At 38.2% G+C, this 24,864-nt stretch overlaps 2 protein-coding genes across 3 annotated transcripts; both read left to right on the top strand.

The window, feature by feature from the left end:
* Nucleotides 1-7,374: 7,374 nt before the first annotated feature.
* pnp4a (purine nucleoside phosphorylase 4a) lies at nucleotides 7,375-14,253 on the top strand. Its single transcript, XM_026167177.1, has 7 exons — nucleotides 7,375-7,500; nucleotides 9,345-9,508; nucleotides 10,163-10,266; nucleotides 11,093-11,268; nucleotides 11,530-11,720; nucleotides 13,515-13,594; nucleotides 13,716-14,253. The coding sequence occupies exons 1-7, from the start codon at nucleotides 7,478-7,480 to the stop codon at nucleotides 13,866-13,868; spliced, it is 891 nt and encodes a 296-aa protein (XP_026022962.1). The 5' UTR covers nucleotides 7,375-7,477; the 3' UTR covers nucleotides 13,869-14,253.
* Nucleotides 14,254-15,907: 1,654 nt separating this feature from the next.
* Nucleotides 15,908-19,885, top strand: LOC113021656 (uncharacterized). 2 transcript variants are annotated; one of them, XM_026166356.1, is made up of 5 exons: nucleotides 15,908-15,969; nucleotides 16,555-16,718; nucleotides 18,742-19,022; nucleotides 19,475-19,558; nucleotides 19,672-19,885. In XM_026166356.1, exons 2-5 carry the CDS (start codon nucleotides 16,603-16,605, stop codon nucleotides 19,800-19,802), a joined length of 612 nt encoding a protein of 203 aa, XP_026022141.1. In that variant the 5' UTR covers nucleotides 15,908-15,969; nucleotides 16,555-16,602; the 3' UTR covers nucleotides 19,803-19,885. The 2 variants fall into 2 exon arrangements, with proteins under 2 accessions (XP_026022141.1, XP_026022142.1); XM_026166357.1 differs by lacking the exon at nucleotides 15,908-15,969 and adding an exon at nucleotides 16,006-16,169.
* The last annotated feature ends 4,979 nt before the right edge of the window (nucleotides 19,886-24,864 follow it).

Raw genomic sequence — 24,864 nt, forward strand, 5'->3', positions numbered from 1 at the left:
GTTTACAAATTTCATCGTAATCAACCAGTAGCCGTCGACAGAGGTCACTTGAAATCACCCTCCTCAGCTATAAACCAGATGCTGGTTTTTACGGCATTACATGAGACAAAGAAATGATTTCAGGTTTTAGGATCTAAGCTTGACATTTCTCCAGATTAAATGTTGTCTATTAACAAGCTAAAATGAGAAAATTGCATTGTAGTAAAACTGTTAAATAACTTCAGGACGCTGGTATATTAATGATGCAACTTGTTTAACAGCAGGATGACCCAGATAATGGCTGCACATTGGGCTAACGATAACATTGTTCTCTATACCTTAAGTGCAGTGTTGGGGAGTAACTAGGGTTGCCAACCGTCCCTTAAAAAACGGAATCGTCCCGTATTTTGAAACAAAAGTTCACGTCCCGTATTGAGCTAATAAGGGACGCACTTTATCCCGTAATACAGTGAGAATCAAAAGTAGTCTATAACTTTTAATGGAATTAACACTTTGTTTGAAAACACAATTCCCAGCCCCTCTCCTGCTTTGTGACCAATGCGCTGACAGCACACTTATGACAATTCGAGTATGACAAGTCAGATTATCGCTTATCTCATTGGTCGAGAAAAGGTCGCTTACGGTGAAAATACCGGCCAACAGGGAAACAAACGCCGACACTGCGGTGCAAGTCTCGGACGGCACACTGTGCCTCCATAAAATGAAGGTTATAACAGAAAATCTGTCGCTCTCTCTCTCTGTCTGTCTTTCACTCACACAGACACGCACACCGCCACCATCAACTTTGCTAAATTGCTAATGAAAAACATTAATAAGGCAGCTGTGATTGAGCAACAGTGTAAATCCAACTATTTTCACGGTTGTTATGGTCGTGATAATTTTGTGATGCCACATCGAAAAGGCTCGGATGAGCTTTCCAAAGTTCTACAAGTTGTGCCTCCATCGCTTGTGTCCAGATCACACGCTGCACAGCCGTGCTGCTCCATCTTTTTCACCGACGTTTACGTGTTTGCGCGCGCGCAGTGTGAGCGGCTGTGGTGACACCCTCACGAGCGATTGATGATCGGGAGCTGCTCGAGGTGTTAATCGCTTCTCGTTACCCCACGTATACTACACGATGCACGATGAAGGCCAAAATCGGGCCGATCACCAAATCGGTCGCACGACTCAAAAATCGTCTCAAAATGGGCCAAAAATCGCACAGTGTGAGCCCAGCATTAGAGCAGCAATGTTTGTTCGCTCAGAGAAAGAAAAAAAAGGCTGCAAAAGTACAGGGAGGAATGGGAAAAGGAAAACACCTGGCTGGAAAAGTGCACTATAAAGCGCACTGCACTGTGTGCTGGCGCACTTTTTCCATAGGCATGCTTCTAATGGTGGGCACATGAAGAACACGAGGGGCGTGAAAGCTCGGGGAACCCTTAACCAATTTCTTGTCCACCAGGCATGGCAGAAGCAGATATGGTATGTAAACACTGGTTTGTTTTTTTTAAACCCTCTGGTTAAGGTTAATATGGGCATGTGCAGTGAATATCAGCGCTATGTGGCCAGAAGTGTAATAATATAATTTATTTTGTGTAATAAACAACTGCAAGGATAAATGATTACAACAAATAGATGACTAATACATAAAAGTAATACATGGATGAATAATGATGATGAGTTATGATGCGTAATCATGGGAACAAGCGGGTTTACAAACAGGAGCAGCTGATTAGCATTAGAAAAGCTGAAATAATACCTCAGCTGAAGCCAATTATACTAAATGCACTATATGTGCACTGTTACAAGAATATTTTTGTTCTATTGCTTTCTATTAATTTATATAATTTTAAGTTAAGCAGGACAGAGTTCTTTTAAAGAAAGATTTACTTATATTCTCAAAAGTTAAGCATGACAGGCTTCTGTTTAAGACAGAGACCTGTTTTACTGTGTTAATGTTGTCATTTTGAGCTAAAAATAAATGGCTAAATGATCATTTGTTTCACATATGGTCATATCACAAAGAATATGCATCTGCTTAAATCAAGTTCAAGTCAAATGGTTAAAAAATAATTTCACACACAAAAAAAGAGCTACCACACTGGGAAGGGTGAAGACAACTGGGTTGCCCAGCCCTGGCCACGAGGTGTCCCTTATTTATTTTTCAGGGAGTTGGCAACCCTAGGAGTAACGGAATACACACAGCAAAATCTCCAGTGTTAATTTAACACTGGAGAGTGTCTATATGGGTCCACACCTCTGAGTGTTAAATACAACACTGTTGAGTGTTAAATTAACACTTTTGACAGTGTTATATGTTTAAAAGTAACCTAGTCAGTTTTGAAGATTAACAATGGCTAACACTGAGCAGTGCTGATTTTCTAACACTGGAATATTTCTAACATTTTGAGTTATTTTCCAGTGTTAGAAAATCAGCACTGCTCAGTGTTAGTCTTTGTTAATCTTCAAAACTGACTAGGTTACTTTTAAACATATAACACTGTCAACAGTGTTGTATTTAACACTCAGAGGTGTGGACCCATATAGACACTCTCCAGTGTTAATTTAACACTGGAGATTTTGCTGTGCATGTACCGCCGTTACGTATTTAAAATACAAAATATGAGTAACTGTATTCCGTTACAGTTACCGTTTAAAAAGGTGGTATTCAGAATACAGTTACTTTGTTGAAATAAATGGATTACACTGCGGTACTTTCCTGTTTCATTTTGTCGCGGGTCAGGACTGTTTGGGTTTTGTTTGACAGCTACGTTCTGTTGTTCCAGGCGGCAGCGTTACGGTTGCCATGGTTACAGGGCGACGCTCTCTCTCTCTCTGCGACTGTGTGTTTCCTGGGTGAGAGAGCACCTTTTCGTTGTTGTTGTTGTTGTTGTGCTAAGCTAACAGGCAGAATGCTACAAGCATAGCTCTAAAGAATGTAGCATCATGGGCAGTGTAGTCCGTGTTGCAGGGAGAATGGACTGCCATACACGTTATGTGTCTGTGAGCGCGAGGAGGGAGAAAAAGGGGAGTGGAAAGGTACGAGTTGCCATCGAGGAAAAACGGGAGCTGGAAGCATGTAAATATAATAATAACCACTGCAGCCAAGAAGAGTGCCTGATGAGCCCAGTTGTAAGTAAGCTATTAAGACTCGACTGTACACCGTGTTCGTGTTTTCCTCCGAAAACAATAAGTTCCATTGGAGCAGCCTTTCAACGCCTCTCTCTGTCTCTCGCAATAAAAGTTGACCCACACAACAAAGTAAAGCTATTTTTCGGCTACGAGCCGACAGGGACCCCGCCGTATTAGTCAGAGGTCCCTTTACTACAGTTCGGAGTCGCGGACCTTCAGTAATAGTAATAAATCACACAGCAATAGTACATTCACGTTGTTGTAAAAAGCATGATAATATATTAAGTAATCTAAAGTATTCAGAATACGTTACTGTCATTGAGTAACGTAACGGAATACGTTACAGAATACATTTTGGGGCATGTATTCTGTACTCTGTAATGGAATACATTTTAAAAGTAACCTTCCCAACACTGCTTAAGTGTTACTAAAATTGTGACTTGTGCAGACTTTCTGTTTTACTGCATGTACTGTGGGAAGCCTCTACTCTGCTTCAGCGTGTGTGAAAAGTCAGTTTTGAGCTAATGCATTTTGATCTTACATGAGATGTTGAAGAAATCTAAAGACATTAGAGGTTGTTAGTGCTTAGAGACATTGTGTCCTGTTCTCATCCAGTCCGGTCACGAAAAAGGAATTTATTTCCTGTGTGTGGTTTCACAATTGTCACGTTTTTGTCTCGTCTGTGCACATGAACACAATTAACCTTTTAGACATTTCCAGGCCTCAGGGCTGAAGCAGCAGGAATGAAATGAGCAGGTTCGGCTGCTTGTACGTAGAAGAATCCCAGATATCTGACATTTAAATGGACGCTGTCACATTTTTCACATTTTGCCGGTTGTGAAGGAATGCAGTAATGCTGAACGTTCAGCTGAGCATTAAACGTACAGATGCAGCAGAGTCAGAACAGAGAGCAGCGTAGGAAAACAAAAACACAGGAGTGAATTCAATGTGAAAGTTGCATTTAAAGTCACAGGATGCTAAAACGAATGCCTTTATTTCTGGAGACCTTAACAGAAACAAAAGCATTCATTTGTTGTGTTGAACTTGATTTCTTACCTAAATCCAGAATTTTACTTGTATATGTGATTGTGAATTACCCACCACCGTAATAAAGACCTTACAGATACACATGTGCCTCAGGCTTTTGCTAAAAGGCAACATATTTGAAGGTCATTCATGAATGCGACCCACTTACTCCATGCAGAAATAGTAACAGGCTGTGGTTTGCCCCAGAGCTAACGGCAGCATTTAAACAATGCATGATTTTATTTTGACCTACTCTTAATAAAACAACAATGATAACAACAACTGTCTTGTATTAATTGATTTATGGTGGATTTAGAAAGTTTAAATGATTGTATTTTCTCAGTATCCAGGGCAGGATAATGACAATGCACACATTTCAAGCTAGGATTGCAGGGAGTAAATATATATATACAAAATATGTTTTTATGTATTAATGATTATAGGCTCCAGTTTCTGTGACCCTGAAGTGGTAAAGCAGAAGAAAACAGATGGGAATAATTTTATTCAATAATCCAATCATCAGAGGCATGTTTATGAATTGTAGTGCACACATAAATCAGCTGCCATAAGCGTTTTTCTTTAACAAAGCAGTTAATAGGTGGTATCAGATCTGACCGCAGGCTTGGTTCCTCCGGTTGCAGTCCAGCTCTGGTACCCCTTCATCAAACCCACATGAGCCTCATTAGCATTAGCTGATCAGGGCAGCAGCGAGGGAGCATGTGAGGTATGTTAGCAGTCATGAGACTGGACGTGGAGCTTCAATTAAAAGGGAAGTGACTGACGAGCTGCTGCTCGTTAAACTCCCACATCTCTTGAGTCTTGACTTGATGGACTTCAGGTGGACAAGATTTAACTTAAACAGTTTAAACATGTTTCTAATCGTGCTGCAATGTGAAAGCATATAACAAAAAAATCTGTTACATGTTAATTTATACACAAGATGTTGGAAGCTCATTAGCCAATGACACCTAAGTGCTGTAATAAGAAAAATATTCAACCAGTAGGCATATGTGGTTATTTCTTATGTTATAGTGTACACTTGTGCATTCTACACTTTTTTTTATTAATACATATGTAAAGCCTTGTTCAGGTATGAATTCAATAATACTGATAGTTTGAAAATATTATACAAAATCATCTCTCTATAAAACATATTTGTCTCTTTAACATTAATGATCCTCACACCCATTGACGGAGACAGTCATTAAAAAATAGAACGTACAGACACACTCAAACACATTAAGCTAAGAGGTGGTGTGCCACCAACTGCCTCCAGCTATGTAACAAGGAGCGAGTCCATGCAAGAGGTTCACTTAAGTACAAGATAATTATGTAAACATAAACTAACAAAGCTGAAACACTGAAGCACGCTGATGCCAGGTGAAGTCAAAGAACGAGGCTGAGCAGTACTGCTCGACCAACTTTTGCACCTTGGAAGGCCGAGATGATATGCAAGACCTTCACATCAGGCCAGGACTTTTTTTAGAGACATTGGGAGGGGGATCAGTAAGACGTTTAAAAAACTACATACCAAAGTCAGGAAAAAAAAACCTTATCCACATATAATTGATAAAGAAACCCTGTTTGCAAAAAGGGATTTACAAAAATAAAACAAGATCTAAGAAAAACTCAAGTATATCTCTATATACATACAAATGCAGTTAAAATTCATCCAATTACCATAGAAAGGGAACCTCACATTTATGCTGACATTTTAAATTATTAGGTCACAGCTCGTCTGTACAACTGTTTTCTAAAACAATGATGTGTTCCTCACAATATCCAAATGATGCAATCAAATCTTTCAGGAGAAGCACAGGTTTGACAAAGCCTGGAGATCTGATGATTTCTGCCATTAGCACAGACGAGTTTTCCTAATATTGTCTTGTTACTATAGTGACTATATTTCAGGAGTTTCTTAGAGACACCACATCCCAAATGTAATGGGAATACCTCCTTTAATTAAACAGATAAGAGAATTATTGCTCTCAGGTAACTAACCTGTCTATGGACTATGTAGCTTAATTAGCTTCCTAATTGATCCTGTCTCTATGAAAGGTGGATTTTACTCTTGGGATAGCAGCACAAACGAAAGATTTTGGATGGGGAAACACTGAAGTGCTCGTGTACTGGGTTAACAGCCTAAATGCTAAAAAACATTGCTGACATATACCAGGTAAGCAATTTTCAGTGAATCAGATGAATACCATCTTTCGGTATTTAATTCATTATGTTCATGATTTTAATGCTGGAAGACTTAAATAAGAAGAGTATACATTTTTCTATTGATAAAAAAAATATCATCTTGCTAATCCAGCCTATAGAAAATTACCTAAAATCCAGCTGCATGCTATGTGCTATGAAAGAAAATCTCAAAGTAGATAATTCCAGGCTCGGTGCCAGCTTCTTGAACAGGCTGTACCACACAGAAAGCCATTTTATTAGCCTGATAATTCCATTAAAAATGCTCCGAAAGGGAACCAAGAGACTATGTCAGCTTGCTTGTCTATTATAGCAGCCAAAAAATATTTACAGTCCTTCTTAAAGGCTTTCAAATTTATGGATGCTTGATATGTTTTTTTCTACAAGACTGTAAAAATGTGAATTTCATAGCTGAAGTTCGATTTTTTTTTTAGCACGGGAGTCTACTGGCTATTAGAGGAACTGCAGTTTGTGGCTACACCGTTGGGTTAGTTTTCTTTAGTCCCAGAGTTTGCAGCTTGGACAGAGTATCTGAGGATCTGATAGGTGAAGTTATTTTGGCAAATTTGACCTAACATTAGAACATATGATTCTTTCATGTTTGGGTTTAAAGAACCCAAACCCTTTTATATCATCAAACACTTGTTAGAAAGCTCAACTTTCTAGGATACAGTTTTAGAGCAATTTCTTGAAGATGATTTTTTAGACATGGCCAATGAATTCAGGGAGGTAAGGCAAAAACAAAGTAATAGGTAGTTTCAACATGCTTGAAAGTTTTTAATAACCACATTGTTGGTGCAAAACTATTTATCTTTGCTATCTTTGGCTTTTTTTTTAAATAAAAACATCAGGAATTACAGTAACTCTAATGTGAAACAGCTGACTTCAAAAGGGGGGGGGGGGGGGTCTGCTTACATAACAAACAAAAAAAACTTTACGTATCCACACACACATTCACTACTACAACACGGCTGCAATTGGCTGCTACTGCCAATCAGGAGCATGTGACTATGTGAATATGTAGGCTGGTCGACATCAACCGGCTGCACTCGCACCGTCTCTTCGTCCCACACACACACACGCACACACACATACACACACAGACACACAAACTAACAGTAACGGAGGCTGCTCCATCATGCACAGCAAAGAGCACATCAGGTAAGAAACTTTTTTTGTTGTGTATTATAGGTAATAATATTGTGTTTTTCTTGATACAGTGCCATTAGGTAACTAAGTCGTGGTTTCTAAACTTTTTGTGTGAGGACAGTGTTGTGTTATTGTATGTTTGTGATTTCGTTTTCTGAGGCCTGAAATGTAAATTTACATTTTCACTGATTTATGTGAAGAAAATCAAAGAGAAAAATTATTATATTTTTCAGCCTGCTTAGCTGTTAATCAGCTTTCAGCATCTTATTAGGCTCATGAGCTACAACTTGGTAGACCTGGTAACATGTTATATAATGGTCCACAATTCATAGTCATTTAGTTTAGTGAATATTGAGTCATTTATTTAAAAAAAAAATACACACACACACAACTACTACAGCCTTAAAATTGAAGAGAGAAGAAGAGTTGAAAGGATCAAGTCTATGGAGAAATAATAAGTTATTTTAAATATATTTTTAAGGTCCTTTACTGACTTATTTAACAGGTAAAGTGTACATTAAGAAATAAAGATTAAAAGACAGCAAAGATGTAGCTTAATTTTCATTTGCTTTCCTTGGTGAGTTTTTTAAATCGTACTTTTTTTCTCAAGCGAATTTAATTGAACTGCTGCTGGAGTGTTTTTAATTCCTCCTTCATCTGACACAGAGGTCTTTCAAAATACTGTAGCTTTGGAGAATGGCTATGGATAATTAATGGAAGTTGACCACCTAACACTTTGTCTAACATCAGTCACAAAGATGGAAAATCTTTACCAGCTCATACCACAATAGTGTTCAAGTTCTTCATTTTATCTTATGTGATTTATTGAGCTCTTCATTCATAACTGAATTCTTTCTTTTGGTCATTTTTATAATCTTTTCAATCCATTTTCTTTCTCATCCTTTGGCTGCTGTAACAAATAAATGTTCCCAATTTTGAGATAAATAAAATATTTACTCATATATGCTGACTTCATTATTTCAAACTTTTGCTAGGAGCATCCTCTGTTGTTTATATCTATATGAGAAAAGGCCCAAAAGTGATTTTGTTTTTGTTCATTTGTTTTCTTTATTTTGATTAAAACTTGTAAAAACATGTTGTGAACTGAAAATTGACATATTGTGAAGTCTGTGTAGGTTCTAAGTCTTCCAGGTAATGATAGTTGAGAGGCAAAATATCTTCAAAAACCTAAAGACGTCAGGTTGTCTTCTTTTTAAGCTCTCAAGAAATATTGTGAAATTGTTGGCAAACAGTTGCTTAATGTCAGTCACTTGGAGTCGTGTTTTTCTCCATCTGAGAAATACAAACAGTCTCTGTTTGTGGCCTGCATATTTCCCTGAGAGACGTAGCTGCCTTTTTATCTGCTGTGCGAACGGTTTTTACATAAGTTGACTCCATCTGTTGTTGGGGACTGAGAAAGTGGTGAGAAGTGAGTTAAAAAAAAAAACAGCTTCCTGCTCCAACTCAAAATGCTGCCGGGCAGCAAGGGTAAACAGAAACAGTAAAGGTGCAGGACAGGCGGCCACAAACTGAACTCAAACTCATATCAGGTCTTTCAGTGAACTTGGAAAATAATTCCCTCCAATTTCATTATTATTTGTGACCCATATTTTATTTCCCTTCAACATTGAAGTAATTTGTTAAATACTTTATACAGTGAGGCAGTGGTCTTGCAAAACATGAACATAAAAGGCCAGACTTAGTCCAAAGTAAGCTTTATGTTATGGACCTGATCCAAAATGTATTGAGCCTACACAGATCCCAGCGGAGAGGAAACAGCAACAGCAACAGCAAGATGAGGTGAATCATGATGATGTTGCAAAATAATATTTATTCTTTCTTTTTTGTGTCCGTAGTCATGACGAATACCAGAAGACAGCTGACTGGCTGATGTCCCAAACAAAGCACCGACCCCAGGTAGCAATCATCTGTGGATCCGGACTGGGCATGCTCGCTGACACACTGAAGTGTCAAGACTCCTTTGCTTATTCTGACATCCCAGGCTTCCCTCAGAGCACAGGTACACTGAATATTCAGGTTAATGACTGATAAATATGCTACATTATTCTGTTTAAAAGAACTGGTTCCCATATCTTCTAAATATTAATCATGTTAACATGGGATTCAAGGCAGTTTGAAGTTACTATTTGCACATATTGAACAAAACAAACTAACTAAAATATGTGGAAATATATATGTTAGGAGGTTAATTTATTTTTATGGGAGAAACATCTCCTCACTCATCCAAGTGACTTCTTCAGTCTTATAAACATTACATTTGCATAATGACTCACACTAGCACCACTGACTAAGAATGCACTGTGAGGTCAGTTTCATGGTCATTAAAATGCGAATTATCATAGCCATTGATCAATGGTCATTGATCATATTCTTAATATAACATATTAAGAATATGTTATATTGTTTTATAGGTTCTTTTTTAATTAAATTGATATGTGGGATTACAAATATCAGACTGTCGAACAGCAACTTTTTGTAAGTTCACCTGCTGATTTATAGAAAATAAATCCTAAAATTAACCAAGACAAGCAGTTAAATGGTTAAAACCATTTTAATATGAACAAGGAAAGAATGCATGAACTGCCTATATGAAATATATATATGAAGCATAGTTACATCAGAAGTTCCTGTATGTATGTGTTTGTGTTTGCAGTCCAGGGTCATGCAGGTCGGCTTGTTTTTGGGGAACTGAAGGGGAAGACATGCGTGTGCATGCAGGGTCGCTTCCACATGTATGAAGGACACTCTCTCTGCAAGGTACATGCACGCAAATGCACTGATCCTCGCTGAAATAATGCATTCCCTTCTGACCTCATGAATCTGATTCAAACCAGAACCCCAAAACTCCCTCAATTCCATGACAGCTCTGTGAAGACGTGTGAACCAAGCCAACCAAACCAACAATTCATAAGTTAACATTTTCTTAAAGATCAAACCACAAATTATAAAACTCTTAAAAAAAAACTTCTGAAAAGAGAAACAGATTTTTACAGACTGCACGTAATAAGGTTCACATACACCAGGCGCGCACACACACACACACACACACACACACACACACTTACACATGCACACACACACACACTCATAGTGAGCTGATTAAAAAAGCTTAGTCATGCACACATGTAACTGTAATCAGCAGCATGAGACTGAACTTGTAGTGTGTGTGTGTGTGTGTGTGTGTGTGTGTGTGTGTGTGTGTGTGTGTGTGTGTGTGTGTGTGTGTGTGCATACACCCGCATGTGAGAAGCCGGCCCAAGTCATGCATGGGTTTGGTCACATGCAGCCTTTTAGCTGTTCAATGGTGTCATTGTTTCCCTCTATAACCCAGACACACATACACACACACCCACTCTCTTTTTTATAATATTGAAAATAATGACACTCCTGTAAATGGAACTCTGTGGAAAATGGAAAGCTGCTTCTCAATAAACACATTTCACTCCTGGGCACCATTACTAGATAACCATCTGCAATGAAGCTCACTAAAAGCTAGAGGCCTGTGTGCGAGTTACAGCTTCACAGGAGGCTTCTGTGTTTGTCAATTCATTACTGAGGCTCCAACTTCCTGTCTGTCCATCAGACGACCTTCCCCATTCGAGTTTTCAAGCTGCTCGGAGTGGAGACCCTGATTGTCACAAATGCTGCTGGCTCACTGGCCGATGGCTTCCAGACTGGAGACATCATGATCATCAAAGACCACATCAACTTTCCCGGATTGGTCGGTCTGAACCCGCTGTGTGGGCCCAACGATGAGAAGTAATTACATGGATGGCTATGTATTGTTGCGACCGTTTTAAAGGTCTTTTTGTGTCTACTGCTCTTTACTGTTGTTGTGAAATTTGTTTTAGGCCCTTGCCTGACCACTATCAGCATGTGAGTGTGTGTGACTGTTAGACAGAAAGCATTTAAGCATAGAAAAAAGTGCTTGTGTGAATGGGTGTCAGGAGGTGAATGAGGTTTAGGTAGTGAAGCGCTATATAAGAGCGAGTCCATTTTCATATTATTTTTTGTTCGCAGGTTTGGTCCTCGCTTCCCAGCCATGTCTGGTTGCTATGACAAAGGTCTACGTTGCCTTGCTATGGAGATCGCCAAAGAGCTGGGTGTGGCCAGTGTTCTGCAGGAAGGCGTGTACGCCATGGTGGGTGGCCCCAACTTTGAAACCATTGCTGAGGCCAGACTGTTGCATCGGCTTGGTGTGGACGCTGTTGGTACGTTCAGTACAGCCACATTTTCATGGAAAAGCTAAAAATGTAAAGTTTTACTTAAGGTTAGCACCGCATGGACAGCCATGAGATCTTTAAATATCAACAAGAGTCATCTTCTGCACAAAAGGAATGAGTTTTGATTCTGTGGAGAACAGGAAAAAAGACAACTTCAGAAAATGGTACCATTGTTATATTTATTATTTAACTAGTGGCACTTTTTGTCAGGGCTGGGTCATATCAACTGCGATAATACTGGTATAAACTTGTACAATATGAAAATGTCATATTGTCACATCATTGTTATATCACACACAGTGTTTATGTTCTATAGTGTGCACAAGAACAAGACAAGCCCCAGCATGTCTGAGAGCAGCACGGACTCAAGCGCAGACTATGAATCACAATAAACAGTTCTTTACTCACACGACACCGAGTGCATTATATACAGGTGGGGAAGAGGGGATCCAGGGAATCCAGAGGTCCACGAGGAAAGACAGGGGAACGGGGTCCTCACTCTCGCACACAGCTCCACACGCTCGCTTCCAGTCAGCTCACTCCACACGGAAAACGCACACGCCACACTGCAACTGCCACACTCATGAACGGGGTCTCAGGACGGGGCACAGAGAATCTCTATACAAAGACAAATTGTCAATACCAAACAAAGCATGAAGAGAAATCAAAATATTTCGAAAACTAAAATTCCACTAACGAATGTTGCACAATAGTCCAGCGACGAAGGACTCACAGCTGCTGCCTTAAGAAGTGGCTGGTAAACAGGATGATGAATCTCCGGGGAGTAATTGCTTGCAGGTGTGAGGACCAGCCCATTATGAGCTTTGCCTGGTGAGATCAGACATCGCCATTTCCGATGTGAACAGAAAACACCTACATGTGTTAGACTGTAAATCTCCCCTAAGCTCGATTTATGCTTAGTGCCAAGTCCCTAAACCACAGAAGTCTACTCTCTGCACTGGTAAGTGTTGTGGCATTTGTTACAACAACTCTCTTGTTATGCCTGTTTTAAATATGACTCACATCAGCTCTTTGGAACAACTGGAAGCACTCTTGATTTTCCTACATGGCCTTTCAGGATAGTCATTAGATAATGGACATAACAGTTTTAAGGCCAGAGCCACCAAACTCTTGGCAGGTCACAGGTATATAGATTTTACTGATGAAATTGCTTTTTTCCCTCAGTATTAGTTAAGTATTTGTGAGAAGATGTGACCTATATCGATACATGCTTTGTGCGGTCAGCTTTGTATTCTACTAAGAGAAAGATCTTAGAGATATGTGTCCTCATTAAGGATTTGTGTTGATTTGTGGGGTTTTAGTCTCAGATGTATATTGTTAAATGGTGATTATGAGACAGTGTGTTTCAGCTATTTTACAGAGTAAAATGAAAGTAACGAGTAATGAGTTTGTAGAATGAATTACTTCTTCCCAGCACTAACTAAGTAACGTAATGTGTAATGTGTAATAATTACTTTTTTGAGTAACGATTCCAACACTGATCACAACAAAGGTGGGAAATAGCTCAACAAACATGCACAAATATTTGACCCACAACATAATAACAGAATCGGAATCACTAAATTCTTATCAGCTCCCTCCCTGATCCCACTGCACTAAAATCAGATAATCTCACTCCTGTTATCTGCCATCTTAACTAAAATGCTCGCTATTTATAGGGTTGAGTGGGAAAATTTGTTGCAGTAGCATCAGTATTATCATCAGTTGTTTCATCACTAGTTTTAGTAACATCCCCTGGTCTGTTTTGGGGGTTTTTTTTAGGTATGAGTACAGCTCCTGAGGTGGTTGTGGCAACTCACTGCGGTCTGAGAGTCTTTGGCCTCTCTTTGATCACCAACAAGGTAGTACACATCCGAGTCACTGATCAACAACTGATTAGCTATAACTGTGATCATTTACAAAGCTGCAGGCTACAAAAGTAACTCTGTTACAAAGACTCTGTGATATCTCACTTTGCTTCAGGTGGTGAAGAGTTACGAGGACACGGAAAGCGTGAACCACGAGGGCGTCTTGGAGATCGGCCGGCTGCGCTCTCACACCGTGCAGCAGCTGGTGACTGAGCTGATCGACAGGATGGAGATCAATAACAACGACAACCTTAATAAATCTATCTGAAAAACGTACAATCACCCAAAAACACATGAAGATTGTGTACATATTTCACTGGTGCATTCACAACATTTTTAGCACTTCTTCCTGTTTTGTTTTGCTGTAATTAAACTTTATTTATATCAACATGGTGCCTAATATTCTCCATCAGGGTAAATCAGAGTGTAAGTATTCTTTTATGATATTTGACTTTAAATCCTAAAACTTTATATACCAATAACCGCTGTGTTTGAAGGTGCTTTAATATGAAAAACATGAGACACAGTTTTCTTTTTGTATTATTGTCTTGCACATTTTTGTTGTAGAATTGTATGTAATGTAAAGTATTAGTAAAGTATGTCACAGATTTCCTGATTGATGTTAATCGGATTAAACAAACTGCCACATCTAACGCTTTCCGTTTCCTACTTATTGTGATTAGCTCGTTTGGGTAGCTGCAGTTCCTCTATTGTCCACTAGATGCTACTGTAATAAACCTGTAAATCAAGGATATTTTACATGACAGGCCACAGGACACATCAAGACCAGATCAGTGAAACTGCCCAGAAGTTTAAATACACATTTAATCCCTGAGATATATTAATTTAAGACAAAGACGCTCAATTTCAACAGTATGTCTGTTTTTCTACATGATAAAGAAATGCTGCTGCTAAATGAAAAACTGGTCCACACAACACATACATTACTATAGCAGATATTGAAAAAACAGGAATGTTTCTGTCATTTAATGTTATTACTTTATTACTTTGGTATACTATAAAAGGCCACGGGGGAGGTTTTTATTAGCAGAAAAAGCTGCAAAAGTTATGGAAATACAGACAAAAGTCCCAAATGTATGCCCTGCTTCACATTTTCCAAAGCCAACCAGTGGGACAGAATGGAGTCTGGCTCCTCATGTTTGACATCCCAGCTCTAAATGAAATGACGTAAACTGGAAACCAGTTTTGCAGAAATAAGATCATAAGATCATCAAGGCCAGGACTTATATTTTGGAACAAGGAGAGTGTTATATATGTGTATATATATATATATATATATATATATATATATATATATATATATATATATATATAATAAAGTGCAGTAAACCTGGAAATCATCAAGAAAATAAACAGCTATTTGTTGATGATATCAGAATCCTTTTATGGCCATCATAATTATTGTGAACCAAAAGCAGATAAAAACTATTTCACAAAAAGCAAAACTACTTGTAAAACACACAAAGCCTAGTTCACCAACAACTGATGACAAAATAACACGCAAGGTCAGGTTCCAATGCATTACATGTATTTGGCATTTTGTAATAAGGGTAAAAATAGGTATCAACACTCGGCCCACATCACACCAATTCAGCCCTGGCTTTATAACTGAATCAAAACACCCTGCCTGGAGCATGAGTTTTCAGCTGAATAATCCTTCTGCCCTGCTTCCTTCGAATGGCTTAACAATGACTCCAGACCAAACATGTGACTCAAACCACTCCAGATACATTCCCCTTTAAGCTCTAATCATTTTAACCAGAAGAACACTAGTCAAAGGGAGTACACAGACCAATGTAAAAAAAAAAAAAAAAAAAAAAGGAAAGGAAAGGAAAAGTTACTTTATGATTATGAATACTTTATAAAAGAGGTTAACAGATTTTGAATGCAAGTTCGCCATCAAGCAATTCTCTGCTATGAGTCAGTTGGTTTTAGTTTTCATTTAGTGAATCTTTTCATGAAACTGGGATAAAGGTACAAAGCTGTTTCTCATTTCTGATGTTTTGGTATTTGTATGTTCACACCTGCACTAATCAACTACACCCGTGTGTGTAATTCAGCCAAATCACAGCTTCTTTTATTGCAATAAAAACAAAAGCCAAAAACTACAACAAGTGCTCCAAAAATTTGCAAACAGTAACACGTGGAGACTGCAGTATGCCTCGGAGTCATGTTTTTTTTTTCCATGTTTTCACATTAGCCATGTGCAGATTATCATTGTCACTAACCATGACTATCAGAAGAGTCCTGGCCTGGGAATGTTTACTTTCAACTTTCTAAGAATGGCACAGTTTCATTTCTAAGCAACAGAAAAAACTTCAGTTGCAGAATACCAACAACGGACATTGGTACGTAAACAGATTAGCAGAAAATGCTTTACAGCAGTGACTGATATGTGTACATGTGATAATATATTTATTTTAAACTAGATTACAAGTGTAGAAGTGTGCATTGTTCATCAAAACAACTACAGGCTATTAGTGGCTAGTGAACTAAGACTGTAAAGTGTGTCTCCCCTCTTACTGCTGCCTGTGACTGAAGCATCTTTGTATGTTTTTCATCGTGTCTTTGCTTTCTTTTCAGTCACATTGATGCTTTTGTCACCATTAAAATTTTATACATTTTCTCATGAGGATGAAATTGATAGCTTTAAAAGAGGAAAGGGAAAAAAATTACTTTTTTCCCATAAAAAAGTAATTTGGGGCATAGATTCCTTAAACAGAATAAATCTTTAACCAAAACACCCTAACATAAGGCCTTCAGGTGAATCAGATGATCTTCATCACCAGATAAAGTGTCGTCACATGTCATGAAAAATTGTAGAGCTTTCTGATTTTAGGGCTTTTTACATTTAGTCCTAAGAATTAAAGATCTAAAAAAATGTTCATGTTCAGTGTTATTCTACCTTTTCTACCTCTCAAACTGTTGTTTAGTGTGGAGATCTGCATCACATTGCTGCTGCCTGCTTTCCAAATATCGCCATGACAGTGCCTGAGCAGGTGACCTACGAAGTCTTCTGTTTATCCCTGGCAGCTCTACTGCTGGCTGTGATTGAGCTCCTGCTGCTCTGTTGCGTCCTCAAACAAATCAGAAACAGGTAAAAGCAGCTGCCTCATAAAAATCAGCCGCTCAATTCTGCAATTCAGAGTTATTTAGATTTACACTGAACTACTATTCTTCTATGTTTATTTTAGAGGTCACTTTAAACCTTCAATTATCAATAATCTCTGGTGTTTTTAGCGTGGTTCTTTTTGCAAGAACATATGTTTGTATAAACTGCTTTGATACAACTTTGGCATTGATTTTAACATTTCAGATTAGCCAAACTCGCTCTCCTATTTTTGACAAAGGCACAATTCAATTCAATTCAATTCAGTTTTATTTATATAGCACCAAATCACAACAACAGTCGCCTCAAGGCGCTTTATGTTGTACAGTAGATCCTACAATAATAGATACATAAGACACTAGAGTCTTTGTATGTAATATTACAACTACCATGCTAAGCATTAAAACCACAACACTGGCTGACTTAATTCCCAGTTAGTGCATTTCTTACAATGGTGCAGCTAGCTCTAAACAGGAGTCATAGGAGTATTACAGTGTAAATAAGATTCATAAATCTCTGTTAGACCCAAAGTATGTGACTGCTTATAACTGAGGTGGCAAACAGGAAATTTAACCCATGGTCTTTAAAGGACACATAACAGAGAGATGTGGCTACTATGGCTACCTGCTCCCAACCAAGTTATATGTTCAGCATAATTTATCATGGATATTTAGCCAGGTAAAAGAATAAAAACAGCCATTGTTGCGACACTTTGACTTTAAACTTGACATGGCACACAAAGACATCCCTTTGTAGTACATATGGCTGTCGACATGATTCGTGTGTCACAGTTGAGCCTATGTCCCAGCTACTGCAGTTCCAGCACAAGAGCTGTTGTATGAAAATGCTGTTACTTAGACCAAATTATAATTTCAGCTTTGATTATGATCACTTGTTATTTCTAAGAATACCCAGGTCTTTGTATTGAAACTGGATTGCACACCTGGTGAGGATTTGTTTGGATCTGTGTGTCTGCCTTAAATTCAATAACATGTGACATTGCAGGCAGCATTTATCCCTTCAGCGCTCACACTGAGGCCGAGCCTTAGTCAGAAAATGAATAGCCCTGGTAAGTAGGGCAGCCTGACATTAATTCAGCAGATGTAATGGTTGACCCAATCATGACCAGTCTGGTGACGTCAGTCTTTGGCTTGCATACTGGAGATGTGTAGACACTTCAAGACTTGTTGAGGTGGTGCAGTGGTTTCCTCCCACAGTTGAGGAATCTAAACTGAGACTGTCTCGTTCTATGTGTTAGCCTAACTGGTGATCTGCTCAAGTCTCAGGCAAACCTTTCATCAGATGGGGTAGGCTCCAGCTTACAGCAGCCCTCTGCAGGATAATGCCAGTATATCGAATGGATGGATATTAAATAGATTTAAGTATTTGGTTAAATGATATCTTAGGTTAAAATTATGACTTTTAAAGGAAATCTCCTCTGCTGTTGGTCAGTTTTTCCCAGGCTGGTTTACTAGCGTAAAAATGAATGAAAGTAGTGAAGTTAGTGAGCCCATGTTTTCTCAAAATGATTTTCCCTTTACAATGAATGTTTTATAACCTTTTTTATAGTATCTTACTGTTGGTATTACTGGATAATATAGTCCAAATTACAAAAATCTGTTACATTACAGATACCAACATGGAACCGACTCAAGGGGCCATAAAGGTCTGGCTGTGTGTTCAGTGGAGAAAAAAAGGACCCAAAAAGTAACTTTGAGCAGTGATTAGTCTCTCCCATATCCACTGACCTTGCTGTGTGTTAAATAGCCTCTTACTGGATGGCAGGATTCAAGGAGAATATGAAGGTGTAATTACCCTTCAATGGGATTTTTATACTAGTATAGTCTGATTGGATGGATCCAGAGGACAGAGCTAGTTCTTGTGTTTCTTTTTCCAAGATGAAACAAATTCTCTCATTCAGACCTTAGGGAATATAGCTACAACGATGTAGAGACCACAAATATTGATCATCTCATTAGGTGTAAATAATCAGTTGGATCTGATTCCTCAGAAACATCACCGAGATGCAGATCTCAGCAGAACAACCTAGTCGTAAACTGACTGTCAGAACCAAGCCCGACCATGCAGACCAGCTGCTGGACCACCTGCTGGACAGAGTGTTTCTCCAGGGGAATGCAGGACTAGCATCTGGAGGAGAATCCCCAGCGGACGTTGAATCACAAACTGGAGGAGAATTCAAGAAGGAAGTTGGATTAGAACCTCAGAAGAACCTTAGAGAAGGATCTGGATCATACCCAGAAGCTTCAACATCCACTTCTCATCCTCAAAGAGGTAAGTGTTACCAAATTCACTTCACTTTTTCATTGTCATAAGTAGTTAATATGCAGTCCAGAAATATAAATACATTTTAAAAAATGATAATTACGTTTAAAAAGTCAGGAATATATGTTTAGTCATCTGAATAACACAAACGAAAATGTGTCTCAAAGTCGAGCTGAAACCTCAAAATAGCTTCAATAGTCCTGAAAAAGGCATTTGAACTGGCATGCAGTGAATTAAGTCAGACTGAATTAAATCTGTGATTTGGTGTAGTACAAATACTGGTTAATTTCTTCCAGAGTTTTAGTTGTTCCTTATTGACAGTGTGGAAGCATCGCCACCTCCTGTAACTAAAGGGAACTGCAGATTTTACAGTTTTGACTAATCTGGAAATACATACTGAAATGCTTCAGATAAGAAATGAATTTTGACTGAAGACTGATCCAGATTGTTCTCTCGTGCAGCTGTGAATCCTCTTCATAACAGACTGCAGCAGTGGTTCCAGGTGACTGCTCCTGGTCAACATGAGAAAAAAAGACATTTCAAAAGTTTGTATGAAATCCAAATTACATAAATCAAAAACTCAGCTGTTATTATATTTCCACATATTAAGTGTCATTTATTCATATGCTTATTTTTGCTTTAATATCCTTCACTCCAGCTGCATCCCATCAAACATCTTCTGTGGATCAAACCAACAACACGTACTCGCAGCAGTCCCATGAATCCCAGCATGGCTCTTCCTCATCTAAGGGTCCTTCATCCACTGCATCCTCAGAGGAAGACAAGTAGCACGATGGGACAGAAGATCAGAAACACAAACACTGATCAGATTCTGAAAGAATCTGTCAAATAAAACAGCAGAGCATATAACAGTCATGTTGGCGACCTCACTAACACGCAGCATTAGAGGAAGAATTCTTGTTCTTTACTGAAGTTAAAGGAGTTACACCAAAATCTATAAATATCAGTTGTCTTTCTTTTAAAATGATCATTTAGAAAACTAATTTGGAATAATGTACAGCAGTATTAAAGGTGCCGAGTACAGAAAAGTGAGCATGGTATACAGTTATACATAAAATATGGTCAAATATGATACCAATTTTTGGGATAAATAAAGTTGGTAAATTTCTGTGTTACAGCAGCCAAAACGTTAAGCGTAACCTAGCACACTAAATCATAATCTAAAAAGAATACAATAAAAACTAAAGTGTGACTAAAATACATTAATGCATTTTAAATACAATAATGATGAGATCATTATCACTTGTAAATCAATGTGTGTGAATGTATCTGAAGCATGAACGCAGCATGGAAATGTTGTCCTGGGTTTCGGACACACTGAGTTTTCTTGTTCTGTCTCTTCCCCGTGTTAAGTTTACTTTTACATCTGTGATTCTCTGCTTAGTTTTCGTTGCTTACTTCCTGTTTTACTTTATTAGTCAGTCGTCTTGTGTTTTTAATTATCTGTTATCATCGTTTTGTGTTTGCTGACATGGAATTATCTGGATTTTTTTTGCCATTTCAGTTTATGGATTTTGTAACTCTGGGCCCTGAACTACAAAGCAAGTTCAACATACCAAGGGTATATTTCCATTATCTGTATCAACTGGCATTAACACTGGCAATCGCTATAAGCAGTCACATGAAACTATTATCAGCTTGCCAAGGCAACCCAGGGTTTTTCCTGCATATTCTCATGAAAGGGGCGGTGTTGCAGTGTCTGATCATTTAGAAGGGGCATTTTCTGGAACAGATGACTTCTCCTACACAGAAACTGTGTAACACAGAAACCTCTCAAGAAACTTCCAGTTGCTTTTCGTTCCAAGCTCCTTAGATTACTCTGACCTGGATGACTGAGAACCTCCACAGACAATGTGATGAATGCTGCAGAAAATCATTAATCTGGTGATTTAGCACACAAAGTGATAACAATTTAAATTCAGCTTAATTAGCCACTACGCTCTCTATGTTACTGTTTCTTTCTAAGGTGACAGACCCATTTAAACACTGAAGCTTAAATAATACTGCCCCACAGTTTAATAAAGGAGTTTGTCAGCATAGCCACCTTCTGACAGTTTTAGTTTTTATTCTCCCAGCTGCAGACTCAGAGATGTTTAAGGGTTTGGAAGATTATTTACAATCTGTTTTTTATATTTACAAGTTGGTCTATGTACAAATTTGATGTGAGATGAGCAAGTACAGGATAGGTGTCATACTTTAAGATGCTTATAGAAGAATACAACTATTTTTAAATTGTTTGCTCCAAATAAATATAACAAAGTCAAATAATAAAGAGAATCTAAGCTCCAGGGAGGCAATATAAATTGCCCCCTAAACCTAATAACAAGTTTGGTCACCCTTAGCAGCAACAGCTGCAATCAAGCATTACTGGCAATGAGTGTTTTACAGCACTGTGGAGGAATTTTGGGCCCACTCATCTTTGCAGAATTGTTGTAATTCAGCCACACTGGAGAGTATTCGAGCATGAACTGACTTTTTAAGGTCATGCCACAGCACCTCAAGCAGATTCATTTCAGGACTTTGACTAGGCCACTCCAAAGTCTTCATTTTGTTTTTCTTGAGCCATTCAAAGGTGGACTTGCTGGAGAGTTTTGGATCATTGTCCTACTGCAGAACTGTTACGGATTCAAATATTGGGGATGGATACAAGAGGAAAAACCAAAATAACAACACTGGTCCGGCCGGGTTGAGTCAAACGATGATTTTAATGATCACACTCGTGGGAGATGGACACCGTACGCAGACAGCATCAGATCTCAAAATGGTGGAGCATTGATCAAACTCTTATAGCCTCTAGTGGCCCCCACCTAATCATAAAAGCCTAAACATTCACATTCTTTCTCTCACACGGCGCCTAAGCTACGACCTTGGCTCCCTGTTTATCTGCTCCTGCTGAGATGTGGCAGAAAACTCCAGTATGTTCTGTTCTCTTCTAATCAGACAAATAAGGCGATGAATTTCTGCGAACAGTATTTCTTATAACTCAGCAGTATAATGCATCATAAAACAATATCATTCATTCACAATAAATCAGCAGTCTAATGTAATACAGTTTAACAAATGTAATAGTTATCACCTTCTAATTCAGGAGAATAATGCAAACTCAAACTACATAATAATTCAATCTTTAATTAGGGGTCTAACATGGCATAAAATAATATTATAATCTCACAGAACCCAAGTGCGCTTCAGCTTGAGGTCACAAAAAGACAGCTGGAAATTGTTATTTCAGTAATTACATTATATGTGGCATAGTATGACAATGTTTGAGACAGGACAGGCAGGTAAGAAAAAGGAAAGGGGGGAGAAAATGGGGAAAAATATAATAAATGGACAGAGCACAAATACAAATAGACATGTAGAGTGTATCACCAACTGCTGCACCTGTAAGAAAAAAAACAAGCATACAGCATGTCCATCCTAGCAGGAGAAGCAAGGACGCCCCAGATGGGCCACACTTGGACAAAGCTTCAGAGTCCCAGAGGACTAGAAGCAACAGGCAGTCGACCCCGCTAGAGACTGGCCACCCTGGTACAAGCCGAGAACAGTTTTTAGTTTTTCTTTTTGCTATATTTACTATAATTTGATTTTCACTGTGCAACTGAAGAAACATATTTAAAAACTCTCCGCTGCTTGACTTCCTCTGACCATGTGGTGGCAGCAGAACTCAATATCTGACTTACTACTAATACTCATACTACTGTCAGTGAAACATATGTACAGCTTGTTTAGTGGAACTAATCTACATGTATACAGACTCTATCTGGAATTTTCGTTAACCAAAGGAAAGGAATTTAGCCAAACAATTCAATATGATAAACAAAACGCAGCTTTAAACTTACAAATGAAAGCAGAAAAACATTCAACATGTTTCACTTTGTCTCCCGGAAATGTTTGATGATTACTTTAAGGTTTACAAAATGTCTCACATAGGATGATTTCAAAGTATAAGGTTAGGATCACTGGGCAGTAACTGTTATTTGACATTTGGATTAGATTTTTACAAAAGGAAAGAAATTAAAGTTAGCTTTATTGTCAGCTCCAATATGAAGAAAATTGTAGAAACATAGAAATAAAAAATACAAAAACCAAAATACACAAAGTAAAATAAGAAACTTAAGACAAGAAAATGCCATAAAAAAAACTGTGTGTAATAGAGTGAGTTGTATATTACAGGTATGATAATGTCCTTAATGTATGTTACCATTTACGGTAAATGTTTGGTTTTTTTCACATTCTGCAAATAAAAGAGACAAATTGATATGAATCGGCTGTCCACTAAACCTCTAAACCTTGCAGTGCAGGCCTGTCGCCCTCTACAGATTTTCAGTAAAGGAGTGCAAATCGAGCTCTCATAAGAGCTTAAAAATCAGGGTGATAAAATGAACCGTATGTTTGTTCTAACATAAACTTCATTTCCTACTAAATAGTTTTATCTCTTTTTTAGGTTGTGATAGATGTACTTTATTTGCTTTTACAGCTAGTAGCTCTTCTTTAAGAGTTCCCAGTAACTCTTGGAACTTTAGTGGATTATTTTTCTGTAACTTTGAAACTGAAACAGAGTTTTAAATGACAAAGAAGTGTCTTAGTTAAGTAAACATTTTGACAAGATAGCACGTATTTTCCTATTTTTTTATGCCACGTCTTTATTTCCATATTTTCATGAGCATTATCAAGTGTGACGATGTTGACGCTAGATTCCGTTTCATCTCAATATAAGCATAAACTTAAAAAGCATTTAACATTGTGCTTATAGGAAATCATATCTCAGCCTCTATGAGACAGATTTATGTCATGCAAACTTTTTATTTACATATCACAAATCAGTGGCAGAAGGACATGAGACACATGACTGATGATCAGGCCATATAACAAATTCCCGGACCATGCTTAACAGTAATGATGGCTGGGAAACCCAGTTTAAAATAATCCAGACTGCACGGCATATCACTGCTGTGGGGCAGTCTCAGCACACAAACCCTCTGTACGAAGTGCAATAAAATCTAGAACATGCATATTTTTTTTTAGGATTGTTCAAAGATCTAAAGCTTCTGAAAAGAAGTTAAAAAAAACATATTGACATGGTGCAGTTTGCACATGCCCTCCATCCACTGTATACTGTCATTCGATGTGGCTAAAAATAATGTTTGTTTAATGTTATAGTAATTTTTTTTACATAGCTAGACTGGTGATTCAATACTGGACCTCCCGGTATGTACCCATAATGGACGATTTGTATTACAAGATTCTGAGAATTCTTCCCCTGGAAAAACTGACATTCACCTTAGAGGACAATATTGAGGGATTTAATTAAATCTGGCAACTGGTGGTGGATTCAATCGACCTCTCTGGACTGGAATTTTGTACATGGTCTGATGTGACTAAGTCTGGCCATTGACTTCAAAATGGGGCACTTCGTCATTGGGGTACTCTGCTTTGTTGTGTACATCCATAGAATCTGCACAACAGGTTAATTGATATCCTGCTGTTTTTAGTCTGAACTGTTAGATTTTTAGTGTTTATTTGTTGATTGTTGGTAAATTTTCCTTTTAAAAGGAGAAGGTTAATAGCCACAACATAAGGAAAGGTTGTACTGTATAAAGCAAGTCTATTATTTTGATAAAAGCCTGCAAATTAAATTTGTTTTTTAAAGCCCTTTAAAGGCTTTTTGTTTTTAAAACAAGTGGAAACACTGAAAGCTTTCAACCAGCTCATAAAACTAATGATGGCATGAGTCTTCTATGAGCTGTCTACACCTGATTAAAGCCAGATGCAGTTCTCAGCGGATGGCAAAATCAAAAAGAGGGGGTAGAAAGGTAGAGTTGTTTTG

Source organism: Astatotilapia calliptera, chromosome 5 (genome assembly GCF_900246225.1).
Source record: "Astatotilapia calliptera chromosome 5, fAstCal1.2, whole genome shotgun sequence".
NCBI classification, from domain to species: Eukaryota; Metazoa; Chordata; class Actinopteri; order Cichliformes; family Cichlidae; genus Astatotilapia; species Astatotilapia calliptera.